This window comes from Sturnus vulgaris, chromosome 27 (assembly GCF_052056855.1).
Source record: "Sturnus vulgaris isolate bStuVul1 chromosome 27, bStuVul1.hap1, whole genome shotgun sequence".
Classification (NCBI taxonomy): Eukaryota; Metazoa; Chordata; class Aves; order Passeriformes; family Sturnidae; genus Sturnus; species Sturnus vulgaris.
This window is the reverse complement of record NC_142269.1, coordinates 4,714,095-4,731,385: the sequence shown is the minus strand read 5'-3', so window position 1 is coordinate 4,731,385 and position 17,291 is coordinate 4,714,095. Positions and strand designations below refer to the sequence as shown.

The following is a 17,291-nucleotide window of genomic DNA, read 5'->3' as shown; positions in this document are numbered from 1 at the left end:
GGAATTTCTCCCTGTGGGGCTGGTCAGGCCCTGGCACTGTTTACCCAGAGGGAGAGTGGAAGGTGTCCCTGCCCATGGCAGAGGCAGGAATGGATGATCCTTAAGGTGCCTTCCAGCACAAGGCATTCCATGTTTCCTGTAGTCATTGCCATGCTTGTATGATAGCAAAAGGCATCCATGTGAAAATTCCAGGAGGCAAGTGCAACTTTTTACCTGAATACTTCACTTTTATTAGTCTCTCTTAGAATACTGTACAAAGGAGTAATAAAAATATTCACACTTTATTTTAGAAAGTTCTCTACATGAGACTCCTGTATCCACAGCAAAAACAAGGCTATGGGAAAAAAGCCCTAAAACTTTGTACAGAACATTCCTTTAAAAAACCCTCCCAACTAATTCAGCTGATTTAACTGATCCAAGGAGGATATGGACACACCAACACTCACATGCTTAAAAGATATTCTAGGTAATGCTAAAGCAACAGAAGTCACAAGGAGGAATATTAATGTGTGAACCCACTGCTGTTCCCTCCTCGAGGGCCAGTACCGAGCTTCTAAAAACAACCCAAAATTGAACAGTGATTCAAACAGAAAAGTACATGAGAATAAGTAGCCCTCCATTTAGTTTATTTTAGAGGCTTTTTCCTGCAAAGGTTTGGACTATTTGCCAGGCTGGTAGCTCTGTGGAACAAGTCCCAGGTCAGGATCCCTGATTGAGGAGCACCAGGCTGGGAGGACGTGCTGGTTTTCTGAGTGTCCTGGAGCAGGGACGGCCGTACGCCGTGGATTCGTGCGTGGTGCTGACAGTGGCTGAGGAGGCTTTGCCAAGTACAAGATGGGACAGGCTGCTGCCAGTTCCTGAGAACGCTTCCAACCTTTCAAAAGATTTTCTCTTGCATTGCAGAACAAAACAGAAAATACCTTCTTAGCAGGGTTTGTTTCTCCATCACAGGAGAGTTGATCTCTCCAGGTAGGAACTTGTCCTGGTCATGATACAGCACAAGTGTGAGAGGAAATCTGTCAAGTGTGATCAGAATCCCATTTACAATCAGTAACAATTACCTCCTCCATGCAGGCACCTGGGGAAAACTCCACTCAAAAAAGTTCTGCTCACTTTTGGTTTCTCCTCCCACAGTGTGGCTTCACCTCTGATCTCTCTCCTGCCAAGACACGTCTGACCATCCCTCAGCCTGCTCATGCTGTTCTTTCACTTCAGACTGCATCAGGTACACCCAAGAATGGTGGTTTAATTACAATTAACTTCCTGCTTTTTATTTTTGATTGATCCTGACACCTACCCTTAAATTTGGATCTTAAGGAAGATGCTACACGAAGTGTAATTATTCAAATACTTATTCATCATGTATAGGTACTTAACTCACCACAACAGAACATGAAATCTTTTTTCAACTCGCTTCTATCCATATTTCTCCTGTTTCCATTTGTTTCCCTTGATTGGATTAACTGAGTCCAAGTTAATCTCAGTTATTCCATGGAAAAATGCCACACCTGTGTTGTAAAGAGTGTCACGTGAATCTGGCATTGGCTGTTTTGATCATTTGTGTGAAGCAGAGAAATCAAAAAAAAGTTTACTTTTATTGCTAGGCAGAGTCTTAATTACAAGTTTGGGGATTTAGGCTTTAGAATCTGCTTGTTTGATAAGTTTATAATCCCATTCAGTTGGTCTTTAATTTAAGGAAACAGAGTCACATGTCCATAGTGTCAGTGACCATACAAGTGTTCAAGCCCACAGCTGTGTCAATGCCTTCAAGGAGACTCTGGAAATTGCTGTATTTCATAAAAAACCCCAATCCTTTCAATTCATAATTATTCTAAATTTACAAATCTGTGATGTGCATATACTTAGAAATACCCAGCATATGTCTGTCTGTGAGGAGTCACGTTTGAAAGCATCTAGAGGCTGTTTCTGTTGCAAAAAAAGTTTTTTCCCATGTTTTCTATGACAATAATTAGTTTTCTTTCGTTTCCCCTGGAGATGGAAGTGGTGTCTGGGCAGACACTCAGGTCTGCTCAGCACCACAATCAGCATTTCAGGTCCAGCCTCAGCTGCCCTGCCAGGACCTGTCCGCCCTTGGAGCTGCCTTTTCTGCAGGAATACTGCTCATGTCTGTCTATTTCCCAGCTGATTGATGAAATATCTCTATTTTTATCACAATTATCATTGTCTAGTAGCTTAAAGAGCCGATTAGGGTAGAGAGTACCTTAGCTAAAGCAGCAGCTCTTCTATCCTAGGTTTGAAGGTTTAAACTGCCCATCAAGGAAATTGCACATCTGTCAATACCCTGGGGTCTCCAGCCAGACACTCTTCTCCTTCTACCTGCTTGAAAACTTTCTTTTCACTTGGATTTACACTTTTCAAACACATTAGGGAATGATTCTCCCTGCATTCCAGCAGCCCTCTGAGGTACATTCCATATTTTTCCTTCCCTGTAGCAGTCCCATAGGAAGTCTGAGAGAGAAGTGAAGCAACTTGCCTAAAATTATGCATGAAGTAGTAAGAGATCTGAAATTCCCCCTTCCATGTCCTATGCTCAGACCATCCAAAACCTCAACACTCTCCACCATGGCCTCTAAAGCTGGATTTGCTACTGCAGGGACAAAAAAAAAAAAAGCAGATTTAAAAGATTTATACCATTGTCAGAAAAGGTGAGACAATATAAGCACTAAGACAACAAAAATACAGGTATTCGTGGGGTTACACGGGAAGAGTGAGAGAAAACACATTCCATCTGGGATACAACCCAAAGGAAAATCAGGTCATTCTGATTTTCAGTAAAACAGTAAAAGCTGTCTCAGCCAGGAAACCTAAGCCTGCTTTATTTAGGTGGTAATTTTAGAGGGAAAATGGCTTGATTTTGTTCCTGTGTGAAAGGATCTATTATCAGTGACCAATCGACTCCTTCTGCTGGTCAATTCATCTGCTGCTGGTGCTGCTGCTCACACAGCCCTTGGGCATGGAGCTGAGGGACAGATTTCCAGGTAAGCCAGAAATCCAACCCTTGAGTCCATGGAGAAATGGCAAATACCATTTACATGCTGAAGTGAGGAGAAGAATTCCAAGTCAGGGATGGCTGCGTGCTTGATTAGAGCAATCAGCCCTCCTCCTGTACCTGCCCATTGTCAGCCTCTCCCACACCTGTCCATGTCCATGTTCCAAGGAGCTCCATGGCATTTGTAGTCAGTCATTAAATCACCTGCCCCCAGCCCTTGATCCAAATGCCCACTGAGCCCCTCTGCACTGAAAAACAGCAGTTTGGGGTGAGGAGAGGAGTTACCTGGGCAGATTTGGGTATAAGCTGAAAATAACAAGCATGATTTGGGATCTATCCACCTTTCCCCTGGAACACATGGATGGTGCTGTAGGAAACCAAAAGGTTTGTTAAACTGCAGGTCATTCCTTCCTGTGCTGTTTTTAGGAAAAGAACTTTCCCTCTCAGTGGTGTCAACAACTGCAAAGTAAAAATCTGTCATTCACTTCCCCCTCCCACTTCCCACCTAAAACTGGAAATCAGACCCCAAAACAATCCAGTCCTGGGAAAGTCTGGCTGTATCCCTTTGGATTTCCCTCACGTTCTGCTCAAAGCACCCAGCTTCAGGAAGGGAAATGTATTTTAAAGTGCATTTACCACAGCAATAGTACCAGCACTAAAAGCTTTTCCCCTCATCCCTATCCTTGACATTCCATGTCTGGAATAGATGAGACTCTTCCCAAAATTCATCCTTGTTGTACCTCAAAGTCTCAGTGGTTTTGCATCTATTGATGACCCTGGGATAAGAGAAATCCGGTGTCGCACATCCTGCTCCGCACTAAACTCTACTCTGGAGCTGGCTTGGATTTATTGGGCACGAGGATCCAGCATGCGGAATGTGTCTGTTGGGATCTGCTTTAAACAGCTGCTGCAAAACCACATCCCAGTCTGTGTTGGGGGAGGAAATGGGGCTGGAGAGAAGGAACCCCCCCTTTGCCCCACTCCTCCGCCATCCGCTCTGGCCACGCTGCTCAGTACTTGTTGATCCCAAAGATCCGGACTCCGTGGAACTGAGGCAGTTTGGGGATCAGGACGCTCATGAGGGAGATGGTGTTGATGATGAAGTGTATCCGGTCGTACTTGGTGTAAAAGCTGGTTAGAAAATACCTGGAAAGGGAAGGTGGGAACAGAGGGAGAGTTTAAACTGAGCTGTGGCATCCCGTGTGTTTGTCTCCCAGGACAGAACACTGATGGGTAGGAGGACACGAGGCAGCTCAGCCACCCCAGAATACTCACAGGACGATGGGCATGATGGTGAGGAACTTGCGGGAAGCGGTGAACTGGACTCCATAATCCATCTGCTCCCAGTGTGTGAGCAGCCGGGCCTTGCCCTGGTCCGGGGTCTCGAAGGGGGTTCCCTTCACGGTGTGCAGGAAGATGTACATGCTCTGCAGGACACACAGCGTGAGGCACACGGACCCTGCATCCCCAAAACCCCAGGTGCAGGGCAGCCGATCTGGGCGCCTGCACCCCCGAGCCGTTCCACTAGAGGGATGTGGAGCTGCTGGAAAACTCGGAGCGGCCACGGAAGCAGGGAAAGGAGAGTTGGGAAAGGCCGGGGCAGCTCGGCTGCTCCACGTCAAACCTCTCGCTCGGCTCCTGGGTGTGAGCCAAGGAGGCGGTGGCAAGATTACAGCCCTGGGATCTCTGCGATCGGGAGATTAGCGCCTGCCTGCTGCGGCACGGCTGAAGGCTCCCCGAAAACGTGCTGGGAGAAGGTCTGTCACCCCCTGATTACCAAGGGAACACAGGTCATAAACATTCCAGCTACACCACAGCCACTCCTGGCCTTTAAATTCCTTTTTGTCCCTAGAACCTAAAGCTGCCAGGGAAGATGGATGAGAAGCCAGCAGCTTGTGAGCTGAGTGCTGAGCAGCTGCAGTTTGGGGGTTTGTGGTTGTTTTTATCCCCTGAGCAGCTCCAGTTTGGGCGTTTGTGGAGGTTTCGATCCCTCACTAGTAATAACTTATCGTGAGGGTCCTCAATCCCTGTCATTTCTGTCTCTGGAATATTCCCAGGCTGAGATATTATTTAAAATAAAAGATCCACAATCAGTTGCTCCATCCCTGAAGTTTTTTGTCCCCTCTGCCCAAGGAGACCTATCTGGGGACTTGATCTTCAGAAGGACAAATCAGTTCCTGGACTAATCTTTTACTTTAAATGGAGCAAAATCTCGGGGTTAATCTTGTTTTTTCTTAACTCTCAAGAAGCAAATTCAGGTTTTACCAACCCCAGTTATGTCTTGCCACTGTCTAGAGCCTGCCACAGACCGCTTTGGGAAGGGGACACAACAAAGGACTTGTCCTACAGGAAATGAATCCACATCCCCTTTGAGCAGCCTCACCTGGTATTGCTTCCTCACCTGTACCCGGGCTGGATTTAAATCCATGACCCAGAGGCACCAGTACAGGCTGAGGGCTGGAAGTTGAGCAACACACCCAGCATCTTTGGAAACACAAAGGAATTGTTTCAACAGGAATCTCAGCAGACTGCTCAGAGCAACAGCCGTGGCAAGGCTCCCCGTATGTGCCCCTGGCCACGCCGCTCCCTTACCAGGTTGTGGATGATGTTGGTGAGAGTCCAGACCACGGGGACGCTGAAGAAGGGGATGCTCAGGAGCACGACGTGCAGCAGCCCGATGCCCAGCACGTAGGACAGCCAGATGCCACGGCTGTTCATGACCCTGGTGTTGGGGTTCACCTCACTGTGCGCCGTTCCCACGTTCATCCTGGCTCTCGTGGCTGACGGGAGCCCCTGGAACAGAAACACTGAAGTCAGAGCCTGGATCCAAACTGCTCAGTGGGGCTGAGCACCGGCTGGTTGTCAAGCAAACCCAAAATCTGCTGTTTGCTATAAAAATCCCGAGTCAGTTCCCTCCTCTGCCCCTCGTTATTGCCATTCTTAGAGCTGACGTCGCTAACTCCAGGAGTGGTTGAGATTTGGGAATTATGTGTGGGAAGCTTGTCTGTGACAGAAGCTTCTTGTGATTTGAGATGTTTTCCTGGAGCCGAGGTGTTGAGGTTCAATCCCACGATTGCCTGACAAAACTCAAACCAATACTTTTATGCACTTTAAAATCCTCAACACAGTGTTAATCATGGAAACACACAGCACAGGAAGCTTCCTGCATGTTTATGGAGTTGTTAAGCATGCCTTTAAACTTGGGAAGAGAACAGAGTAGTTGCAGAGGAAAGGCTCTGTATCAACAGATCTCCTAATTAATTTAACTAAATTAAGAGGGTTCTGCACAGCTCAGGAGGTTTGCTGGTCTCCCACTCTGGTTCATGTGTTTTGCCTTCAGATTTAAGATATACAGAATGGAAAAAAAGAGGAATAAAAAAATTGCCCCCCAGGGAAGGAATGAGATTCTTCTTGTGGAATGTAAAAAGTAAAAAGGGAGAGATAACAGCACAAAGTGCCTTGGGAGGATCTTTCAGGAGGAAGAGCTGTGGAGGAGCTAGCCCTTCCCCTACCTGGAAAGAACAACTGCCATGTAGGAGGAGCACAAGGATGGTTTTCTGGACAATGTCAGGAAGGAGAGGAAGCAAGAGAGTGTCACTCTCAAAGCAAGTCCTTGGAGTGGTGCCCTTGAGACAGTGAAGGTATCAAGTGGCTTTCTGGACTGACAGAGTGCCAGTGGCAGCAAGAGAGCTCTAGCTCACTGGTATCCAGGGATTATAGCACAAACGAAACTCACTGTAAAGCTGAATGTCTTCACACCAAGATCAGGGAAATTCTTATGTAAAATCATCTTTGTGTCCCAAGGAAGGGGAGTTTGATGAGATGATCCAGTTCATCCTCTTTGGCTACAGCACCCCACAGTGAAGGCTGTTTCCTGATGTCTGGCCTCGTGGCTTTGCTGTTGTTTCCCACAGCTGGAAGCTGTGTTGCTGTTCCCTCAGCTCTCCGGAGGCGAGCCTGAGCCAGATCCAACATCACATTCTCCTCACTGCCAGCTGTTCCCAGCTCCCTCGTGGAGTGCTGGGCCTGCCTTGTCTCAGGAGCTGGCACCATCCCCACTCCTGCCCAGGGCTGGGACTCACAGCCAGCCTCCACTCCACAGCTCTTGGAATGCTCCAAGTAACTCCCAAGCCTCTTCCATGCACACAGGCAGCTGTTGCTGCAGATCCTCACCTCACTCTATCATACCAGGAGAAGGATTTTGTTCCAGGAAAGAGGTTGCAGGTCTCCGGGGTGCTCACTCCCTTGTTGCCCACCTTCCAGCTCACCAGCTTACAGAAATTCAGAGAAAAACCCAAAGTTTGGTTTGCAAACAGGACTGGGAGCCAGAGTTCAGCACTTCACCCCTGGCAGAAGGAGCAGCTCTGTCCTAAACCTGCTGCATTTCCCAAGGGCTCTCAGAAGGAAGACTGGAAGTTGGGGTGAAGCACAAACGAGTCAAAAAGAGTCAGATTGTTACAACAACAAAAAGCAAAACATCTTATGGAATGTGTAAACAGGAGTGCTGAGTGCCAGACATGGGAAATAGTTCTCCTGGATGTTGGGTGAACACTGTCCAGTCCTGGGAGGAGCTGGAGAAAATGAGCAGAGGTGTAGGAAAAACATGACCTGCAAGGACAGCTGGAAGGAAACGGGTTTGTTTAGTCTGGAGGATGCTGGAGACAGGCGTGAGGAACAGTCGGATGCTCCACAGAGAGCTGTGTCTGTGGGATTCCAGCTGTGCAGCAGCAGCAACCACATGGCTGGGTCTTGGAGCAACTCAGGGGTGCAGGAGGAGGGATGTGGGAAGGGACTGCCCACAGAAAGGGATCCATGCTCTTGCTGGAAGCCTTAGTTTCATTAACAGTTAAAAACCTTCTCTCCAGAAGTCTCTCCTGAGTCTTTCCTGATACTCTTATCCAAGGGCTGTGGAAGCTCCCTGTGGCCAGAGGTGCACATGGCTGGTACTGTGGAATTTCCAACCATGAGTGTAACTTCCAAAAACTAAGGAAAAGCTTGGACTTAGTCTCCTCTGCAAATGAGGGCAGCTGCAGACCCTGGGTGGGAAAGGGCCCAGCATGGAAGCTGTATGTGAAGCAATTCTCCTTCATGTGCCTCAGTTTCCCTTCCTTGTAAAATTAAGGATTAGAGGGGTGGAATGCTAGAATACACGAGAGATTAATTCATTCTTGCAGGAGATACAGACACACCAAGCACTCACTGCTGCAGTGAGGGTGATTGCACGTCTCCAACTCTGTCCTTCCCCACCTTAAATATTTCACCAGCTCTGCCCTGGGCTCTGCAGCCCTTGGCCCAGCTCTCCCAAATTTCATATTGCACAAGCCTGGTGAGGACACATGAGCTCCCACAGCTCTGTCCCTACCCCCATCCCACATGCCATGTTTGCTTTCCAATTCCACACCAGGATTTGTTCACCTGCAGGACAAGGCACAGCCCACCATGGGAAGGACTCCAGCCCCCCCTTCCTAGAGCAGCTGCTGCCAGGCTCTGCTTTCCCACTCATTTTTGTGACAGAAAAGCCTGAATGTTGCACCAGGCTGAGGGTGAAGGTCAGGGCTGTGCTGACATTGGACAGTGGCCATCCAAGAAGGGGAAAAGTCGGAGCTGTGGTCAGTGGCAAAGGGCACAATGTGGCGGTGGAGCTGAGCCCTCCCTCTGCCTCATCCTGCCTGTCCTGCTCCCTATCCACGGGCAGCTCCTTCCTCACCTTTGTCCCCAGAGGAGCGTGACCACCATTTGTTCCTGATCCCTTGCTTAATGCTTGGACTTGATGATCTTAAAGGTCTTTTCCATCCTAAAAAAATGATCTATGATTTGGCAGTGTTGTCCCCCTTCACCCAGGGATTTCAGGATCATGCTCTGATCCTGGCACCCTGCTGCAGGATCTTCACAGGTCTAGTGAGGGAAGGAGGGCTCAGGTGCTTATCTTGATCTCGAGTGTTCCCAGACTGCAGGCGATGATGATCCCACGGATCACAGATCCCAATCTCTAGCAGCAACAGCTGTCATCTCCCAAACAAATCCTTTAAACCCTTTGCCGCTGGCAACGGATGAACCAGAGCATGGAGGACATGGGGGACGCTGGTGAACTGGGCCGTGCTGGGAGGCGGCTGCTGGGTGAGAGGTGAGACTGGGAACACAACGCTCCGTGTCCCTCCAGCCCGAGGCCGTGTTAGACCTGTCTAAACCCCAGCGCTGCCCGGTTCCTCCTCGGGGAGCTGGAGGCTGCCAGAGCCCCTCAGGGGACACGGGGAACACGGGGAACACGGGGAACACGGGGACGAGGACACGCGTGAGCCGCCCCGGCTGAGGGTGGGGATCCTGCCCCCTCGGCCTTTCCTAGTGGATTTAACGGGAGATCTTGGACACGAAGAGAAGGCCGGGGTTGGGCTCCTCAGGGCTCACGTGGGGTCCCAGACTCCACTTTCCTCCCCGTTTCCCCGGGACGGGACGGTGCCCCGGGAGGCCGGGGCAGGACCCGCTCCCTGCCGGGCTCTGCACAGCGCGACCCCACCGCGGGGACCCGCACTGCCTATCTGGGACCCCCCACTCCCACCCCACCGCTTCCCAGCTCCATCTCAGCACCCGCTTCTCTCTTTTGGGGTGTTTCCCTTTCGGGCCGGGCCCATGCGAGCCACCTTCCCCCGGCCCCGCCGCGGGGCTCGGCCGCCGCCGCCCCCGGGGAGGGCTGAGCCCCCCGGTCCCGCCCCGCGCCCCCGGCCCGCACTCACCGCTCCCGTCCGGTCCGGCCCGGCTCGGCTTGGCGGGGCCGGCGCTCGCTCCGCCGCGCTCCCGGTGCTCTCCCGGTGCGCTCCCGGCGGCCCCTCGGCCCGCCCCGCCGCGGCACGCCGGGAGCTGTAGTCCGGCAGCAGCGGGGGAGGCGGAGCCGCCATGGGAACCGGCGGGAGCGGCTCCGAGACGGGCATCGGGGACTGCACCGACCCCCGCTCCGCTCACAGGAGGCCCCAGACCCGGCTGGGTGCGTTCAGCCTGCTCGAGGAGGGTGGGCTGCCTCCCCCGCCGCTCTTCCCACGGGAAATCCGAGGGCGGCGGAACACTGGGGCAGCTTCCCGAAGGAGCTGTGGCTGCCCTATCCTTGGTAGTGTTCGAGGCCGGGTTGAACGGGGCTGGGATACTGAAATGTGTCCCTGCCCGTGGCAGGGGGTAGGACTGGGTGGTTTTTAAAATCTCTTCCCACCCAAACCACTCCGATTCCGTGACGCCGTGAAAATCCCAGCAGCAGCATCGTGCAGACAGCCCGGGCAGGCCGGCAGCGCTGCAGGATACCCGGCCAAGGTCGGCGCTGGGAGCGAGCGCAGGATTCCAGCGCTGGAGCGCGGGGGGAGACCATCTGGCTCCGCTTTTGTTTGCACAACCATCAAAGCTCGACGCGTGGGGCTGGCACGGCCCACGGGTGCCGCAGCCATCTGTGCAGGGCTCCATGTGTGCCTGCTGCCGGCTCTTCCGGCAGCCGAGGGGCAGCGCCGGAGCCGCTTTGGGCTGCAAACCCCCTGCCCGGAGCCGAGCAGAGCCCCTGGCAGTGTGCGGAGCCCGAGCGCGGCGCTCCCGCCTGCCCGCGGGGCACGTGTGGCTCTGCCGGTGCCGCTCGCAGCCCCCCGAGCTGGCACAGACACTTCGCTCGGCACAGCCCACGGTGGGTTTTGATGTTGGCCCAGGTGGAGTCACAGCGACATCGAGGTTCCCTGAGTCCCCCTGTGCCTCCACGCTGAGCTGTCCTGACCCTGTCTGCATCCATCCGGCCTCGGCTCCAGCCGCAGATCCTTACAGGGCACGGCGAGAAGATGCAGACCCCACGGGCTGCCAGGGCCGGGGCTGCCTGAGTCTCACACGCTGGCACCATGTTGCTGGCAGGGCACGGAGTCATTTGCCGGAGCCAGAGCTCAGCAATGTCTGCCTCCAGAGGGCTTTGGGCACGGAGAGACTCACATGTGGGCTAAAGCAGATGAAAGGCCACTGATTGCCACCCTGTAGAACCGCGTTGTCCCTGCCCGGCTCCTCTGCGGTGCTCTCTTGGCAGGGCGAGGTGCGGGGATGCCGGCGTGCGGAGGCGGGGGATCCCACGGGATCCGGTCCTGCTTTGCAGGAGATCCACGCACGCACAGCAGGCTCTATTTTTATCCTGCTCCTGCCTGACTGAGCAGCTCTTTGCGCGGTGACATCTAATTTAGCAGCTTCCCCGCACCCCGCTGGCTCCGCACGTGAGGGGGAAGCACAATGCAGCAGCTATTTTTAAACGCCCATCAATATTCATCGCTCTCCGTGATGCAGCAGCCGCCGCTGCCGGTGGAGCGCGGGGGGGACCCGACCCGCTCTCTGGGCTCCCCACACCGCGTTCACCCGCCCAGGGAACACCGGCACCGGGGGCGGGGAGTTCCCTGGGGGGATCCGGCCCCATCCGCTCACCAGCAGTCGCACCCGCGTTCCCCCCGTGCTCAGGGGGGCCGTTCCCGTGTGGATTCCTAGGCCTCGCTCGCTCCCAGCCCCAGCCGGTGCCGGGCCGTGCTCAGCTCCCGCTCTGCCGGCTGCCGGTCCCCCTGCCCTGTCGATGCCGGTTATATTTAGCTCCGTGGTGGCAGCGAGAAGCCGGTGCCAGCTATTTTTAGCCATCCTGCAATGGGAAGGGTCCCTGTGGGTCGTGCTGCACTGCAGGTTTTGTGCTGGTGGGTTCCGTGTCCTCCACGTGGGACTCCCATGGGGTGCAGCCCTGGGGCTGCTCCCGCTCCCGAGTTTGTGCCCGCTGCCGGGATCACCCACCGCCTCTTCGGGTCCCAGCTCAGTGTCCCCATTCACCTGCCTGTCACCTTGGCCCTTCGGTGTCCACCATCGTCCCGTGGCAGGTGGCTGTGTCACCGGAGCCGCCACGTCCCAACATGCCCATCCCTGCTCCCGCTTCGTGCAGAGCTCCTGGCGGCTCGGGAAATGGTGATGGGCAGCACGGGGCTGCTCCCAAACGGGGAGATTCCAGAGAAGTGCTCAAGAGAACCAACTGTGGCTGCCAGCTGCTGCCTGCCGGGATCCTGGCAGTGTCCCGGGACAGCCCTGCCCAGTGAGCCCAGCACCGGTCCAGCGTCGGGCTTGCCTACGGGCATGGAAACATCAAAAACCTCTAAGATCATCGACTCCAACCAATAACCAAGCCCTGTCACCTTCACCACCAAATTATGTCCCCAAGTACCACATCCACACGTTTATTGAACACTTCCAGGGTGCCAGACCCAGCAGTGGCCTGCTCCCGGCGGAGCGTAGGGGGCTCCGGAGAGTGCGGGGGTCTCTGGGGAGGATCTGTCCGCTGCCGTGTCTGGCTGTCGTCAGGTTCCCTTTTCCTAATTGAGGCGAGATTCAGGCCAGACGCCTCCTAAACAGTTTATCCTCCCGCAGCAGCAGGAGAACGTCAGTGCCCGGGGCCGGGCTGTCCCGCCGCGGAGATCCGGGACGGGGGCAGCGGGAACCGCGTCCCTACGGGCGGCCCCGGCCCGGTAACGGCGGCCGCTCTCCATGGTCCTGAGCCAGCCTCGCCGGTGCCCCGGTGCGGCGGGACCCCGAGATACGGCCCAGCCCGGCGGCCACCGCCCCAGAAAGCTGGGGGCTGAGCTGGGGACCCACTCCGGTTCCCCTGGATCCCGCCCCGCCCGGTGCCACCGCTGCGGGTCGGGTTTCCCCGAGTAAGCGATGCCGGTGCAGGGCGGGGGGGCACCGTGACCCCGCCGGAGTGGGAGAACTGGGGTCCTGGTCGCCCCGAAGATCTGGGGAGGGGGATGAGTGGATTCCTGGGGGGTTGTGGGGGCAGCGCCGGGGGGCGCCGAGGGTCCGGGAAGCCGGGCGGAGCCGAGAGGGCTCCCACTGGAGCTCGGCGGGGACGCGGCGGGGTGGAAGCAATGGAATGTCCCGGGACGCCCCTGCAGCAGCTGCCCTTGGCTCGGGGGTCTCGGCAGCTCCTCACTGGGTCTCTCCGGTGTCTTCCCGCCCTTCCCGGTCTGAGCACCCGGGGCAGCGCTTCCCCCGTGGGGCGAGGAGCTGGGAATGCTTCGAGAGCGGGGCCGAGGGTGCTCGGCGCTGCACGGCCCCCCCAGGCGGGGCGGGCCGGGGGCGGGGAGCCCCGGGGAGGCCCGGGCGGAGGATCCCGCCCACCGGCCCCGCCGCCGCCGCCGGCTCCGGGGCCGCCGCGCTGCGCGGGGCGCGGCCGCTCCGGCCCGGGGCGCGGGGCCGCTCCGCCGCCGGGGACTGCACAGGCAGGTGAGTCCGCAACGGGACCTCCGGCGGGGCTGGAGGCGGGGAGGGGAGGGCCGGCAGCGCCGCGCTGAGCGGAGCTTCCCCCGGGGAAGCACCGGGGCTTCCCTCGCCTGCGACGCCCCCGGTGTCGAGAGGGGCCGGGGGGATTCCCGGGCATCCCCGGGCTCACGGAGAATCCTGGCATCCGCACTGGCCCGGCTCCTCAACCGCATTACCTGAGGCTGGCGGCCACCCCCGGGGTCGGGCTGGGAATCCCCGCGCCCGGCTGCGGGCTGGGAAACCCGCGGTGGGGCAAAGACTGCCTGTCTGTCGTCTCTGCCGTGCCTGGTCCGCATCCCACCTGCAGAGGTGTCCCGATTCCGTGGACGAAGCAGCCCCCTCCCGGGACACCGGGTCCCGGCTCATCCCGGTGGTTTCCCCGGTGGGCATCTGGAAGAGGGTACCGAGGGGCTGTGTTTGTCCCAGGTTACCTCTGGAAGGCTTGAGGGGCTGGTGCAATGTGGGGCTCTGGAGTCCGTGTGCCCTTTGTGTACTCTGAGCTCTGGTTCCCTCTCAGGACCCTCCTGGATTCCGGGGCTCCGGCAGTGCAGGGGTCAGCTCTGCACAGGTGTGACCTTGGGGTGTGCCGGCGTGGCAGGTCTGTGTGACAGTGCCCAACCTGTGCTCACCTGCCTGTGCTGTGGGGACCACCCTTGGGTGGCCACCTCTACACCACACCGAGGACCCCCGATTAGCATCCCAAAGCGGGTTTGCCGGTGCTGGGGTGCTCAGGAGAGCAGTGGGATCAGCAGGCAGCTTTGCTGGTGGCGTAGCTCGGGGCTCCCGCATCACTGAGCTCTGCCTGACCGGCTGACACAGGCGCGTGTTAGCGCCAATGGCTTTGACTGTGAGGTGGAGGGAGAACACCTCCATCCTACCTCCAGAGCTCCGCTGCCACGGCCGGCTCAGAGGCAAGCTGGGACCCCTGGACGTGGTGGGACCCAGGGCTGGGAGAGCCGGGCAGCGCTCGGAGCGCTCAGAAACTGCCCTTATCTGCTGCCACCACCCTGGGAACTGGTTGCACGCTCAGCTCCAGTGAATTTCCTTTTTCTGTTTTTGTTTCTTTCCTGCTGACGCTTTTCCCCTCCGGAATCAAGGGCTGGATGAGGCCCATGGTTACCGGGTGGTGTGAGCAGCCCGACCCCACGGTGGGGTGGCAGTGGGCAGAGCACAGCAGCACCCAGCACCCACCTGTGCCGGTCCCCTCGGAAGGAGAAAACCCGCCCCGTGTCCGCGTGTGCCCCGAGCGCTCCCGGAGAGTGGAGCCGGGAGCAGGAACCTTCTGAGCCGCTGCCTGCACATGTTTTCCGTGGCATTCCCCGGGGGCTGCCTGCAGCGGCTGCTCGCCCGGAGCCGGGGCTCGCGCTGGTTCGTCCTCCGGCCGCCGCAGGATGCATCGGCCTCCTGCGAGCAGCGATCGCGGCGCCGTGACCTTGGCAGGGCGGGAGCTCACCCCGCCTCTGCCTCAGCCCGAGCGTCTCCGGTTGTTATAACCCAGCTGCCGGAGCAGGAGACGTGCCCAGCCCCTGGGGCCTGATCCTGCCACGCAGGAGCCTAGAGCGAGATGATGGTCGGGCATGGGGGAAAGCGTGAGCCATGACGGCTGTCCCGGTCCCCGTCCTTGTCCCTGCTTCATGGCTAGGGTCAGATGTGGTGCTCACAGCCAGTGCAGTGACAGTTCTGCCCCTGTCTCCCCTAGCCTGACACTGTCCCCTTGTTGTCCCTGTCTCAGATGTGCCAAGTCCAGCTAAAGCCACTGTGGCTGTGAGGAAGGCAGTGCAGCACCATGACTGCAGCTCGGGGGCTTCTCCTCCACCCCATCACCATGGGACTGTTCCTGCAGAGCCTCTTCCTCCTCCTGGGCTCCTGCCTCCATCCAGCTGCTGCCTTCCCCAAGGGCTGTTACCCCTCAGAAGAGGAGGGGCTGAAGACCTTTCGCTGCAGCAATGCTCAGCTGACTGAGGTCCCCAGAGACATCCCCAATGACACCAACAAGCTCTACCTGGACTTCAACCAAATCTCCTTCCTGCCTCGCGATGCCTTCCGGGACCTGCCACTCCTGCTGGAGTTGGATCTGTCCCACAATGCCATCACCAGAATCGAAAGTGGCGCTTTTCAGGGCCTAGCAGAGCACTTGCACTCTCTGGACTTGTCTTCCAACAGGCTGGTGTCAGTCAGCAAAGACGCCTTTGGCAACCTGAAAGCCAAGGTGAACCTGTCCAGCAACCCATGGCTGTGTGACTGTCGGCTGCAGGAGCTGATCCGCGCAGTGGAGCTGGCGGCCGACTCCTCAGGGGGCATCGTGTGTGACTCCTCCACGCAGGAGGAGCACGTGGGAAAAGCTTTCCTGCAGGTCATTGCCGACACGGACTTCTGCAACGTGTACAAGAAGACCACGGACATCGCCATGCTGGTCACCATGTTTGGCTGGTTCGCCATGGTGATTTCCTACCTGGTCTACTACGTGAGGCAGAACCAGGAGGACGCCCGGCGGCACCTGGAGTATCTCAAGTCACTGCCCAGCAAGCAGCGGCGATCGGAGGAGTCATCCACCATCAGCACCGTGGTGTGAGCACCAGCAACCTGCAGGACATAGGGATGTGTGGAGATGAGGACCGGCCACTCCAGGGGCTCGCCACGGCTGCAGGAGCTGTCACCAGCCACCGGCATCGCACAGAGATACTCATGGATTTGTTCCGTTCTCCTCCTGGCAGCAGCAGCCACAGCTGATGAGTCCCTGGCTCTAGTGGCTGAGGTCAGGGATGGATATCAGCCATGAGCATGGAGGATCCGCAGCATTCTCCCAAGTTATGAAGGACTGGAGCAACCCGGAGCATCCCCCTGGCGTGCGGCCATTGCTCTGACTGATCTGGACATTTGGACTTCATCTAAAACTTTTTCTATTTCCTTTGCAGAAATCCCCTGGGGCATTAATGGAATCGGTGTTTTCATCTCTCCTTGGCTCCCCCTTGGTTGCCCAAGGGATGGTCCAGCAGCCCAGGGCAGCCAGGGCCTGGGTCCCTGCTGGGAGGGCAGTGGGGAGGAGCAGTACAGGTGCACGGCCAGTGCCCTGCCAGGCCACTGGCCCTGGAGGGTCACAGGCTTTGACCGCAGCCAGTGTGACCAAGAGGTGGGGCAGGGGGTGGGGACACACTGGTTGGTGCCACCTCATCTTTCATTTCATTTCCCTGCCCCTTTCCCAGCACTCTCAGGCCAGGTGGGGCAAGGGGTATGTGGGTCCCCACTCAGACATAGGGTCACTGATGGGCAAACCCAGGGCCTTTCTCCTCAGAGTATGGGGAAAGAGAACTAAACATGGAATGAACCCCCTGGGGCAGAGCCCTTTGGGGCTGCCAAAGGATGTGGGTGCTGATGGAGAGGCAGCTGCTGGGGTCCTGGCAGTGGGTCCAGCCCTGCTGGGATGTTGGGGGAGCAGGCTTCCCCTCAGTGCTCTTGGGGACCACGTGGGAGGGTGTTTGCAGCACCCTTGACCATCTGCTCATGTCACTGCCAGAGCAGAGCTCCCACCTCACAAGCTGCTGACCGGTCACTGTGATGGGAAACAGGATGGAGGGAGCTGCCACAGCTCCTCCGTCCTCTCCCCACTCCCGCACTGCTGTCAGGAGCCTGAATCTCCCCTAAAATATCCCAAAGTCCCTTCTTGACTCTTCCGGTATTGGGCTGCAGGTTCCTGGTGGTGGTGGTGGAGGTGATGCTGAGCACAGAGCTGGCACAGGCAGGGCTTAGTGCCCACTTTTGGGCATGCAGGGTCCAAGTGGCAACTCAGAGCAAAGCCAGAGCAGCCCCAGACTCTTCCACCTGCCTGTCGGGCCTCTGGGACATCTGGTTTTGCTGGTTTTGGCCTTTTTTTTAAACCAACCAATGCTATATTGCCTTAACTCAACAAGAGCACCAACCAAAGAGGCTGGAACCTCCTCTGTACCGGGCCAGACCTGCCTTGTTGCCAGGCCCAGCCTCAGCCCCTGGTGTG

At 56.7% G+C, this 17,291-nt stretch overlaps 2 protein-coding genes across 3 annotated transcripts; one reads left to right on the top strand and one right to left on the bottom strand.

Moving 5' to 3' along the window:
• Positions 1-203: 203 nt before the first annotated feature.
• On the bottom strand, positions 204-9,856 carry ORMDL3 (ORMDL sphingolipid biosynthesis regulator 3). Of its 2 annotated transcripts, none has more exons than XM_014885485.2 (4): positions 9,742-9,856; positions 5,603-5,803; positions 4,286-4,437; positions 204-4,156 (listed from the first exon to the last, which is right to left on the bottom strand). In XM_014885485.2, the coding sequence occupies exons 2-4, from the start codon at positions 5,774-5,776 to the stop codon at positions 4,021-4,023; spliced, it is 462 nt and encodes a 153-aa protein (XP_014740971.1). In that variant the 5' UTR covers positions 5,777-5,803; positions 9,742-9,856; the 3' UTR covers positions 204-4,020. The 2 variants fall into 2 exon arrangements, with proteins under 2 accessions (XP_014740971.1, XP_088035890.1); XM_088179764.1 differs by lacking the exon at positions 9,742-9,856 and adding an exon at positions 6,747-6,912.
• Positions 9,011-16,021, top strand: LRRC3C (leucine rich repeat containing 3C). The gene is made up of 2 exons (XM_014885534.2): positions 9,011-9,134; positions 15,033-16,021. Exon 2 carries the CDS (start codon positions 15,087-15,089, stop codon positions 15,870-15,872), a length of 786 nt encoding a protein of 261 aa, XP_014741020.1. The 5' UTR covers positions 9,011-9,134; positions 15,033-15,086; the 3' UTR covers positions 15,873-16,021.
• Positions 16,022-17,291: the final 1,270 nt, after the last annotated feature.